Here is a 12,077-nt window from a genome sequence, read left to right on the forward strand (position 1 = left end):
ATATCTTCAACCTTCTGCTTTTTTTGAGACATTGTCTCTCTAAGTCACTTTCTTGTCCCAGCCAGGCTGGAACTTGTGATCCTCCTGTCTCAGCAATCTAGCTCTTTAGAGAAAAAGTTCACTAGTTTCTACATCAGTGAGTTTGACTCGGAGGTTCTCCTGCATCCCAGGAATCCATTTCAATGCATTTCTCTGGCAATTCTGATACAAGGGACTCAGGAAACCAGGGAACGTTCTTGGAAAAGCAATTGTGAGCCATGGTTCTCGTGCTTTCCCTCCCTGCAGGTTTCTATCAGGGACCCCTGCAAGCTTTATCTTCCAATGGATTTTGAAATCCCACCATCTCTCTTCCTTCTCACTGCTGTCAATGTGGTGTGAACTCCCCGCTGCTCTCAGCCTCTGTTGTGCTCTCCAAACCCAGCAGCCTGAGCATCTGCCCTGTAACCTGAGTCACCATGAATTCTCTCTTCGCACATTCTCCCAGTGCTGCTCCTCTTCTCTCATGCACTCCCAGCCTTCCTCCAAACCTGAGAGTTGCTGCGCCCTGAAGGCTCACACAGACTGGACCGTGGACAGTCTTCCCCAGAGGCTTGCGGCTCTTGGCTTCGTCTCCTTGGCTCTTCTTTCAGCTGCTAGCTTATTTGTGCCCCTTCCTAATTCCCTTATTTAAAAGTATAAGACTACTATCTTGGGCTGCCTGCCTTTCCTTCTCTATTTAGATTGTTGGTCCACATGTATAGGGACATCATGAGAACCAGCTTGTTCTGTTTTCAAATTCAAGGAGGTCACAATAGGTCTTTAATTGATGGGTCTTGAATAAAGAAATGAACTTCTGACTCCCATTCAATACTTAGCAGATAATGGAAGGCACCTATCAACACTTCTCTGTTTATAAAAAGTTGTCAGGAGCATCACTATGAGACTCATGACAGCACATGAGAAGGATGGAAGCAGCTATGAATGTCTATCATTCATTCAGTCTCAGGCAGCAAGTTAATTACCAAGGTGCTAAGAAAAGGAAAGTAGAGGCTGGTATATGCATGTGAGCAAGGATGACAGCCCAAGTGAACAGGCTCAGGAGAGGTCCATGAGATGCAGAGAACAGGCTGAAACCCCAGTCTAACCACTTCCTCAGGGGGGTGGAAGGCTTGGGGCAGGTTGATGATTCTACATCAGATTGAGCAAATTTAGGAGTCTGGCTTTCACCACAGGAAAAGTGAGGTGTGAACAGCTGTGACTTAAAATTAATGCTTTAGAGAATATAAACCAGTTTTAGATATACCAGCATGTGACTTCTCTAAATTATGGGGAAATGGAGATTTCCTTTCACCTTGACCTTGTCATTCAGGGAATTATTCACATGATTTTAGGCTTATAACTGCATTGTGTCAACTGAATAACAGATTATTTTTGCAATGGTGTGTACTCTGACTAACAAAGGATACTTCTTTACCTTACTTTTTTTAGAGAAGAAAAGTAAAGCTAAATGCCATTCTGTGCTGGGTTTTCTGTCAGTGAAATGTTTGCCTTGATCCCGTCAACAGAGTCCATACGACTCCAAATCCCTTAGTTAATTTTATCAACTAAACGATTAGTTCAAGGAATAGTCATTTCAGCATAAGAAATATTAGGTCCATAATAAACTTGTGCCATTTCCAAAAGAAATGAAAATCCCAAAATAAAAGTGATTAAAACCATTTGGATTTTAAAACTTGAATACCACCAGTTCCTGTGCGCATTAAGTTTTCTTGAAAAGGCTTGCAATACAGAACAGCATTTCTATTGAATGTGAAATATTTTTCTCCATCCATTAGATCTGTCCACCAGAAAACATGGATGTTATTTACAACACACCTACAGCAGGACTGTTTCGGGCAGTATGAAGTGATTTGTGGAGTCCCTTTTAAAATTAACGTAGTTTAAATCCCATTATTTCATCCTGAGATAATATAATTATCCTAATTCCCTCGCTTCCCATTCTTCTGCTTGACTACGTACTGTCTTAAATCAGCTTATTGACAGGGGACGGTGGGACTAATAACTGTCACTATGACAGATTGAAGTTTCCTGCTATAGGCTTATAATAGTTTTATGTGAATATAAGATGTGGTAATAGCAGGTCATATTTCTGAAGCACTTCATGTTTTACAAAGCACTTTTGGCTCCATTATTTCATTTGATATTTTCTCAACTCAATGATTCAGTTATTATTATCAAAACTCCATCACTGATAAGGAAATGGAATCCAGAGATTCCTCAGGACACGTGGCCAGTGAGATGTAGAATCAGGAATCAGTCTTAGGTCTTCAGGTTTGGCATTTTGTACTGTGATATAGCTATGTTTTTCCCTTATCCTCCACCCCATGAAAAACAGCACCAAAAGGAAGAAATATGGTTGTTATCTTTTTTCCACAGGTAAAGACTCAAGATAGTCAGTGACAGCAGCAGGAATTCAGTCAAGACTTGTTACCTGAAAAAAACTCTGTGCTCTTTTATCTGCAATGCAAATTCTACTGTTGACAGCCATATCACTGCTGGTGGTGCAGGAAATACCTGAAACTGAACCAGCTGGAGACAGTGGCTCATGATCCGAGGTCATGAAATTCAAGAGCACAGGAGGCGCTGGCTATCTCCCCCAGCAGGCCACTGACCTCCTCCAGCCTCTAGCTGGCTCCAATGGGAGATGTTCCCATGCACAAAAAGACAGTTCTGGTCATCAGGATGAGGGGTGTATGTAGAAACCTACAATAATACCTTGGTTCATGAATGCTTCCATTCCCGACCAATTGTATTTAAGTCTACAAGGGCTGGGCAAGATTTTGCTTCTGTTCTTGAATTCCACATCAGGTAATAAACAATCATGACCATCTTCCCCAGGCAAACACAAGTGCAGCCCACTTCCCCACAGTCATTGAAATGAAATGAATTGAGTTCATGAACCAAGGTACTATTGTGTTTCCTCCTATGTTGACATCACTGATTTTCTTTTCCAGCTAGGCTGTGAGAACCTCAGGAGTCATTAAGGTGTACATTTTGTCTTTATGTTTCACATTCATTATAAACATTGCTAACAGTGGGGCAGAAGGTCTTAGGCTCTTTTTATGTATATGTTACTTAATCTTTATGCTAACTCATTTAACCATTGGAACAGCCCTGTACCTTAGGCATCATTAACCTTCCCTATTGCTATTTTTAAAGGTAAAGAAAAGAGGTCCTTATATTTAGGGAACTGAATTTAGGTGAGACAGCTAGCTAGTAGTAGAAGCAAAAGAATTTAAAGCAGAAAGGAAAGAAAAGAAAAGAAAGAACAGGAATAAGGATGGGATGGAAATTGGAAGAGAAGAAATGTGGGAAGGAAGAAGGCTCAAAAAGAAAAGCTGAAAGGAGAAGCAAGATACAATAGTTCAGGGATCTGAAGTCTCCTGAAGGCATCCCATGCATTTGGAGGGCGACTGGAGGGTGGGAACACCATGGTCAGCAGTGGCTTCCTCCATCCATGAGTTCACAGTGAGGACACTGTTAGGGGGAGACTTGGGTTGGAGGTGTCCCTGATGTCAGACCTGGTGAGGTGGATTCTCGTCTCATCTTCTCCTTCTCTCTCTGCTCCCTTGAATACTTTTTCCTCCAGTGTGCATCTCTGCCAACCTGCTTCTGTCTTGGAGCCAGCCAAATATAGGCTGAATCCATGAGGCAAAATACACCTTTCCATCTATAAATTGTGGGTGCCAGGTATTATGCTTAGTGATGGGACAATGACTAAATAGAAGGAAAGGAATATGTCCCTGACTAATGCTATTCAGGAACAGAAGCCACAGAGGGTGCCTGTCTTGATCCAAGCAACTAGTACTTAATAGATCTCTGCTGCAGTCAAACTATGAGAGTGTGCTAAAGGTTTCCAGCTTTCTGTACCTCTTAACGGCTGTTAGGGCTGTGTGCCTTTACACCACTCATTCTCATGCTTTGTTGAGCCATACTGGAAGAAATGAAGTGCCTTATCTGAAGACAGACAGACTCTTACATACTTCAGCTGAGAGTTGTTAGCACGTTCTGTTAATGTCTAATGAATGAATATGTTAATTAGGAGATTTAGACCACAGTATTCTTGAGACACATTGCTTTACCTTCGGTTTAACCTACCTCCTTTCCTGTAGTTCTCAAAAGCTCATTAGGTTTGTGATCTTTCCTACTGATCTAGTCAAGGAATGCTGAGTCTACTATCAAATATTATTAGATCAAACCCTTTCCAGTCCTTTGCTAGCTGGGTGAATGTTGGGCAGGTCACAGGCGTAGTGGGCCCTTATTTTCCTAGAATACATTATCATAAAGTAGAATTGTTATCAAGATAAGCAAACTGCAAAGAAAAGTTTTGTCAACTAGCAAATGCTTTTCAACTTTAAGGCATCCTCTCCTGTTTTATAGAAATATCTACCCTTGTAGCTGAGGAATTCCATCTCTTAATTTTACTTGTACTTGGGCTGGGTGTTCTTCTGACTTTGCTTGCACGCTTCTCAAAAGGTTGTATGCGTGTGAGTGTCTCGCAAACAGTGTTTTAAAACAGGCAGCTTCCTTCCTGGCAGTTTCTAATACATATTCTGATCTACCTGTCTGATTTTTCCTTTACTTACAGAAATCTTCAAAAATGAAAAACATCAAAAATACCAAGCAGTGATGGAATCCACTTGGGAAGTGAACTTAAACGTTGAGGTATAATGGAAGTCTAGGCTTCCAGCTGAGAGATTATCAACTGCTCCCCAGTGGACTCCAGGAGGACCCAGACTGACCAGTGCCAAGGAGAAAACCATTTCAAAGATTTTAATAGATAAAAACAAAGAAAATCCATGACATGGAGCTCTCATTGTGTATTCTTTTGCTCCAAAATCTGTCTGTATTTCTTCATAGTTAGGTTATATTCATTTAATGTGCACAGTTTTGTGACTCTTTTTGTCACAACTTGAGTAGTTAAAAATAATTTTATACTTTAGTTTCTAAGCAAAATCAATCTAAGATTAGATGAATGCTTATCAAATATTTTTATTTTGGTTCTAGAATTCACTTTCCCAGTTGCCAACTGTCATTGTCATTCTTGTTAAAACTAATTTGAGGAAAAATACTTGTGTCTGAGAGTGATTTAAAATACCCATGTTTCTTATCTGATTCCCTGAGAACTGTAGAAATGGATATGACTTCACATTTTCTGTTTGTTTCATAAATACATTGTAAATAGATGTGTTCAATTCTTGTCAGCCAAAGCCTTCTGAATTATAGAAATTCTCCCTATTTCTTCTGTCCTCTAAAACTCAGATTTTATGACTGAAAGTTTTGATTATATATCTTATTATTTTATGTACTGTAATTCACTTGAATATTTATTAGACTTGTAGGAAAATGTTTAATCATAATATTTGATGGAAAGTAAAGGGAAGAGAATTGTAAAAAGAGGTAATAAATTTGGTTGACTAAAGGCAAAGTGATTCTTGATTAGTGAATATTATGATAACACTTATATTTGTGCAACCTGTAAAAATCCCTTTAAGAGAAATCACATTTTCATAATTTATCATATTATCTATTAAGTAAACAGCAACAATATTTCTTGCTTCTCATAAAATTAAGAAACAGCACTTATCTGGTTTAAATTACATAGAAATTTAACATCAAGAATTAGACTTTGTCCATACATCAGAGCCTTCACAAAAACTGACTTAGATCTCATAATTATTTTAAATTACATGGAGAACTTGTGTGATGATTTAGAGCTAAAGAATTTCTTTCTGAAGACAGTCAATCATGGAATAACTTTTAAGTACAAAACATAGTTACAGATCTCTCATATAATGTTTATATGCTGATTTTGTTTACTTTCCTTTATGTTATGTCCATTTCTTGTTAAGGAACCATAAATCCTAATTTATACTACCTTAACAATTGTCAGAAATTTGGTTGTAGTAATATTTGTTATCTACAATTTGTGAAATTTTATGAGATGGTTTCCCTTTTCTCTGTTTTCCTTTGTTCGTGTACACTAGGACAAGAATTTCTCCAAATTTATGTCCCCACATTTGATTTTCAAAAACCACAGAGAATCCTAACTCAACCCAAAAACTTTAGAAAACTGCATCATAGGTGCTTTTGGGCTCATGGAATTTTTTGTTTTTAAATAAAAGTGAATACTTAGTATTTTTAATTAAACCAAAGAAACCAATTTGTACTTTGGATGAGTATAATTTTCTGATTAAAATATCAAGACAGTGTATTTCTTTGATTGTAAATCAAGGACTTTAGTTGAAAACAGTGTATAACATTTCTAACATAGTGTAACTCCTTTTATTTACTGTAGTTCCAATTTTCTTGATAACAAAAGTACAATAAGGTTCATGTTCACCTGGGAAAGGTTTTGGAAAGTTGAAAACGAATTTCCTAATTTTCTCTTGTTTGTGTTCTCTGCCATGTATAACTGTGAAATAACGAATCTTTTAGGACAATTAAGTTCAAGTGATCTTTAACTAGAATTTAACTCAATTTTTCATGACTAAGGATAAAGTTGCTTAAGAGGGAGATTTTTATGCCCTCTGTGCCTCCTGCAGACCTACAATTTTGAGTTCAGTCGAAATGACCAAATTCAGAGAGTGGCCATGCTACATAGTTAGGTGCCAAGATCGATTCACAGTGCTGCTGTTAATCAATAGAGCTGCCCTCTTCTTCACCCAGTCCAGCAGCTTTGAAAAGGAGAGTGGAACGGAAGTGAGATGTAGAGAATGATGTGCTTCTTTGCGATGGGCTGGCTAAACTCTCCACCCCAGGACCTTACTGTGAAAGCTCCTCTCAGATCGAAGTTGACAGTTAATGTGACTTGCAGATGTGCAGCCCGGTTACTTCTAAATGGGAGAGAACATGTAAGGTTTGTGGGAAGGAAGACTCTTTGCCTCTGCTGCCTGGAATGGAGTTTGTGTTACTGTTTCAGGCTCCTCCATGCTTGATTCTGCCTAACACGTAACATAGACTCTGTATGTCTAGTATATTTTCTGTCAAGGATTTTTTCTTATTTTATGCAGGGGGCTTGGATAATTATGGCTATGCCTGGTGTGTATTTGGTTTCGAATATGTATTTGCGAATTAAATGATGAAAATTAAGAATATGAGTGTTCAGGCCAGGCTGCGTAGGCCTGAATTCTGAGTCTTCTTACTATCTGGTTGCCTTAAGGGAATTTTTCAGCCTCTTTTTGCATCAAATTCCTTAATATGTAAGGCAGGTATTAAAGTAGAGTTTACATTGTAGTTACATTATGAGAAATGTATGAATACATGTATAGAAATTGCATAGCTTTGCAAGGATAAAATCTTCATTAAATTTATCTGTTATAACTAATTTTTAAATTAATTACTTAAATAATTGCATTTACCTCTTATAATTTTATGAAAAAGACAAACATATATACATGTATCTCCCTACCTCATAAGTGAAATGTTAATAATCTTATTTTGGGGAACCTGCATCTTTTTTTCCATTGAGGTTTTTTTTCCTCTCTCACTTCCAATCATGTGTGATAACAAATACTTATCCAATCCTTGTCTTGATGACGTCCCCTAGTAGCAAAGGCTAATGTGGAGACTTCCATTCATAGCTTATTGGAAGAGTGTTCTTAGGAGAAATCTGTGTGAAAATCAAAAGAAATAACACAGGATTCGAGAAAAGTTAGACAACCCAGTTCCGTGAGGAGCCCAACTGCGTCTTCCCAGTCCGATCCCTAGCTCCTCTGCATTCCTTACTGGTTCTTCAGCTGGACTTACACACAACTGTTTGAACTCCAGCTTCTCTGATAGGACTGCTGGATCCCAGGAGCGAACCCCTCTGCTCTTCTGCCCCTGTGTTAGGTTGTGTCATTTTGTCTGAGGTAATGTTGCACAGGATCTCATGGGCAAAGAACAGAAATTCTGTGAGCCCTCCAATGTGGAGCCAGCAGAGGCTCGGTAGATAGGAAAGGTAAACTATACCAGGATATGTGTCAGTTCCAATAAACTTTTCTTGATGGAAGGAATCCAATGTAGCGAGCTGTTACCAAATGACTTGGCAATCTCTTCGTTTTAGTCAGGATTTGCAAGAATAACAATTTAATGGAGCACGCATAATTTATAGAATTATTTTAGGATAGTTATCCGAAGAGTCAAATACGAAAAAAAAAGATTACAGGAAATCTACACATTAGGACCCAAAGAATCCTCCTGAAGGCCTGGATTCCACAGGAGTGTCCTGTATGAGTCCAGCTGAAGACCTAGGACCTATGTTAATGCCTCCCATGAGTCCATCTGGAGGCCTAGAGCCCATGACAATGATTCGTGCAAGCCTATCTCATGGATCTACACTGGGAAGGCCCACAGGTCGGCATTGGAAGCTAGCAAACTTGTGCCAGCAGGATCAACGGTCTGTGCCCAGAAGCAAAGCTCAAAGTAAGGACCAGTGTTCCCTGGAAAGGTATCACAGCCATCCTCAGTGACAATGAGGTCCCGAGTTCCTCAAATGATGAGAATAACCAAGATCATATCAGGAAAGCCAGCATGACAAACTTCTCCAGAACTAACAGTACCAGGAGAACCTTCTCCTCTTCTCCTTTCTATGTTGTTGACAATTCTCAGGTGGGCTGTCCACACAGCACCACACTAAGTCAGTTTACCTTTAGTGTTACAGTTTGACCACCAGTGGTCAACACTCTTCAAAAGAAGATGTTGCAGCAGGGAGACAGTGGTTAACACCGGGTTTTGTGATAGCCAGTTTAACACCAACTAGTACAAGGGCCAGATCGGTCTTCATGAGAAAGAATTCACACTATTTGCCTTGGACTCATCTGGATATCTCGCACTACAGTTGTTCTGCTCATGAGTCCGATCCTGGGTGACTAAGAGCAGAAGCTGGCCAGTATCTGTAGACTGAGTCTTGCTGTTTAATTGACCACAGAGTGTTTCTCTGCTGCGAATGTTCTCTGAGACATGTGAGCATACTATATGAAAATTTCACACTTTCTGTTCACTTTTCCAGAATTACCTCCTCTTCTCCAGATATCTTTATCTTTCATCTGTCCCATTCTAGGTATCTGATTTGGAAGCCACTTGCCGAACAGTGTGTGTGTGTATTCTCCCTCCTGGCCATTTTCCTGTGCATGTGAAGTGCACACCTAGGTACACCCCCTGATGCTGTGGGAGGATTTCTCTGCACCACTGTTCTTCAGGCCCACCATTGAGAAGGGCTGTCATGCAGTAGTGATCTGTTTCAGGCCTCTAGTAACGCCCCAAGTTGACTCATCCATGAATCAATCTAGTTTACTTACTGGCTGTGTAAAGAGAAGCTCACCTTGGGCTTCATTAACATAAACTTGGGAAAGTAGACATGGTTGGTGACTTTGGGATCTGCACCACTTGTTCACACCGTTCACAGAATCATCTGTGTCTGCTCCACTGCAGCCCCGAATGTGGTGCTTCTATCTTACTCCACCCCTGATTCTCACTCATGGGACTGAGAGAGATGGTGAGGACCCAGTATCCCAGTGCCACATATTCAGTCTCTCCTAAGGACCACCAGCATGGCGACTGTGCTTTAAAATGATGCGCAGTCCTATGACAAAACTTTGTGAGCATGCTCTGGGGGCTGTGTACTAGTGCTTCCTTGAGGGATTATTAAAGGTTGTAGGCAGCACATATCATAGGTAACTTGTGAGTTTTCCAGAGAGCACAGCAGGAATACCATTTTGCTCTAACTGCAGATTTGACCTGCTGTACTACCCCTTCCTGTTCTGAGCCCTATAAAAATGTCACTTAGCATGTCACTTCCTGTGTGATTCAGAGCTGTATACTCCACTGAGGTCTGAACTCTTCTAGAACCCAAAATGGCCATGTAGAGCAGATCCTTCTAATGGAAAGAGGGGCAGGATACAAGCTATGGTCTAAGGTTGGTCTCCTCCCCAAATTAATAGATACCGATATCTAATAGCCAATGCAGTGATATTAATGGATGGACTCTAAAGCAAATGTAGGTCATGAGGACTCCACTGTGATTATTAGTGTTAGTATCCACATAAATGAAGCCAAAGGGAGCCCCTAGTCCCTTTATGCCATGTGCGGACTCAACAACAGATGCCATCTTTGAGCTGAGCAACCCTTGACCAGCATCCGAGCTCTAGCATCCCAGCTTCCAGAACTGTACTTTGCAGTTCTTTTGCATTGTTTATAAATTATTCAGACAAAGGCATTTGTATTATAGCAACTCAGCATGATCCCAGACTGCACGATAGCTTGTCTTGTATTTCGGTAGAGATACACTGACTGACATTCCCACATCATTGAAACCCTGAAAAGGTTGTTGGAATGGCAACATATTGAATCTTTGTCAGGTTTACCTAACTGTACTTGGATTGGATATATCCTCCCAGGGAATCCATCTTCCTTTACAATATGTTAAGATAATATCTTCCATATAGTAGACCAACATGATATTTCTAGGTGAACTCTGTGGTCACAAACAATCATCATCTTGGGATGAAATTGACACAGTCACTGCTTTGGATCCTTTCTTGTGGGTATTAGGAAGAACGCAGATTCCTTCCACATTCTCCAGATTAGAGATCACATGGGGCATGACAGGCTTTGCAAATCCGGTCTAGGGAAAAACACAGCAATTGCAACTGAGGTTACTGCCTGGGTAAATCCACTGCCAACTGCTGTTGTTATCATACAGACAGTTTTATTATATCGCTTCTTATAATTTGGCAGAGGAAAAACTGCTAAGTTAAGTGGAGGATGACAAAGGCCATCGCCCTTGAATTCTTTATATCTTGGAAGTAGCACCCTGATCAAGGCAACTCTGTCTACAGTAGGATGTGGTTTATGCTTCCTATCTTGGTCAGTTTTAAATCAAGGTAATCTGGGGGAACTTTATGCCATTTTTTTTTACTACAATGTAGTAAAAATGAACATAAACACTAGAGATAACAAGTAGGATAATTTTAAAACCCTAAAGCCCAGATTAGAAACAGCAAAAAAAGTCGATGACGTAAATCTTCAGTTATCATCCAGCAGCTTACAATAAGGAAAGATAAAACATCAAAAATATAAGAGATGTTAGCTAACATTGATAGGAATGTAAGAACACATAAATTTTATTTAATTAGTGTTAGAGTGGATGGAGTTGAAAGAGAAATGGGAGGCAGAGGAGAGGCCGTATTCAAAGGAGGACTTATGAGAGTTCATAAAGCTGACCATCAGACTTAGGAAACATAAGATATTTTAAGAAGGACTTAGAAAAGTAATTTTCCAATAAGCCATACTGTCATGGTTTATGTCTATGACCCCAGGCCTCATGAGTTTGCATTGTGCATTTGTGATTGGTTCATTGTCTAGTGCTTGGATTGATGGTGTCAGTGCTCCACCCACAAAGGGGTGGAGCCAGATGTGATGTAATGGCAGGAAGAAGGTGTGTCTTGCTCTTTGCTGGTTCCTGCTTGCTGTTTGCAGCAGCATGCCCACCTGCCTGGGAGCCAACTGAGTGTAGACTGAAACCTCCAAAAACTGTAAGAAATAAACCTTTCCTTTCCCAACTTGGGCTTCAGGTATTTTGTCTCAAGCGATGAGTAAAAAGTAACTAAGGCACATACCATAGGGAAATTTCAGAATATACATACAAGAATACATACTGGGCATTGATTGGACAGGCAATAGGATTTTCTAAGCTCAAAACAAAAGTTGGAAGGTGAGAGATGGAGGAAAACTTTTCAAGCAGGAAAAGTGAATTGGAAAGAGTAAATAAGTTCTAAAATGTACAACAGATATTGTGAAATGGGAAGAAATTGCTCAGAAGGAAAAAGGAACTAGGATGGGTGAAAGAGGAAAGGACATAGGGAAAGGGGGAAAAACGCAAGTCAGTTATACAATGAGTGTCTCTTAGTTCGTTAAGAAGGAAGGTCTGTGCTAATATCGGGTGGAGAAATCTTTATGCCCATATCTCGTACCCTGAGCTACTATTTTAAAAATAGCAATGTACAATGTATTAACCATTGTTACTCTCTTATTACTTTGTTATAAAATTTTGTTTG

The 12,077-nt window shown here is 39.7% G+C and overlaps 1 protein-coding gene across 3 annotated transcripts in view; it reads left to right on the forward strand.

Moving 5' to 3' along the window:
• Positions 1–11,582, forward strand: part of Themis (thymocyte selection associated) — a 169,176-nt gene extending 157,594 nt beyond the window's left edge. For all 3 annotated transcript variants that reach the window (XM_063232884.1, XM_063232883.1, XM_013151126.3), the window contains one exon: positions 4,628–11,582. In XM_063232884.1, the coding sequence (XP_063088954.1) occupies positions 4,628–4,669 (42 nt within the window). In that variant the 3' untranslated portion in view covers positions 4,670–11,582. The remainder of the gene's footprint in view (positions 1–4,627) is intronic.
• The last annotated feature ends 495 nt before the right edge of the window (positions 11,583–12,077 follow it).

Source organism: Cavia porcellus, unplaced genomic scaffold, assembly GCF_034190915.1.
Source record: "Cavia porcellus strain 051 isolate PalLab524CR breed Dunkin Hartley unplaced genomic scaffold, mCavPor4.1 scaffold_22, whole genome shotgun sequence".
NCBI lineage: Eukaryota > Metazoa > Chordata > Mammalia > Rodentia > Caviidae > Cavia > Cavia porcellus.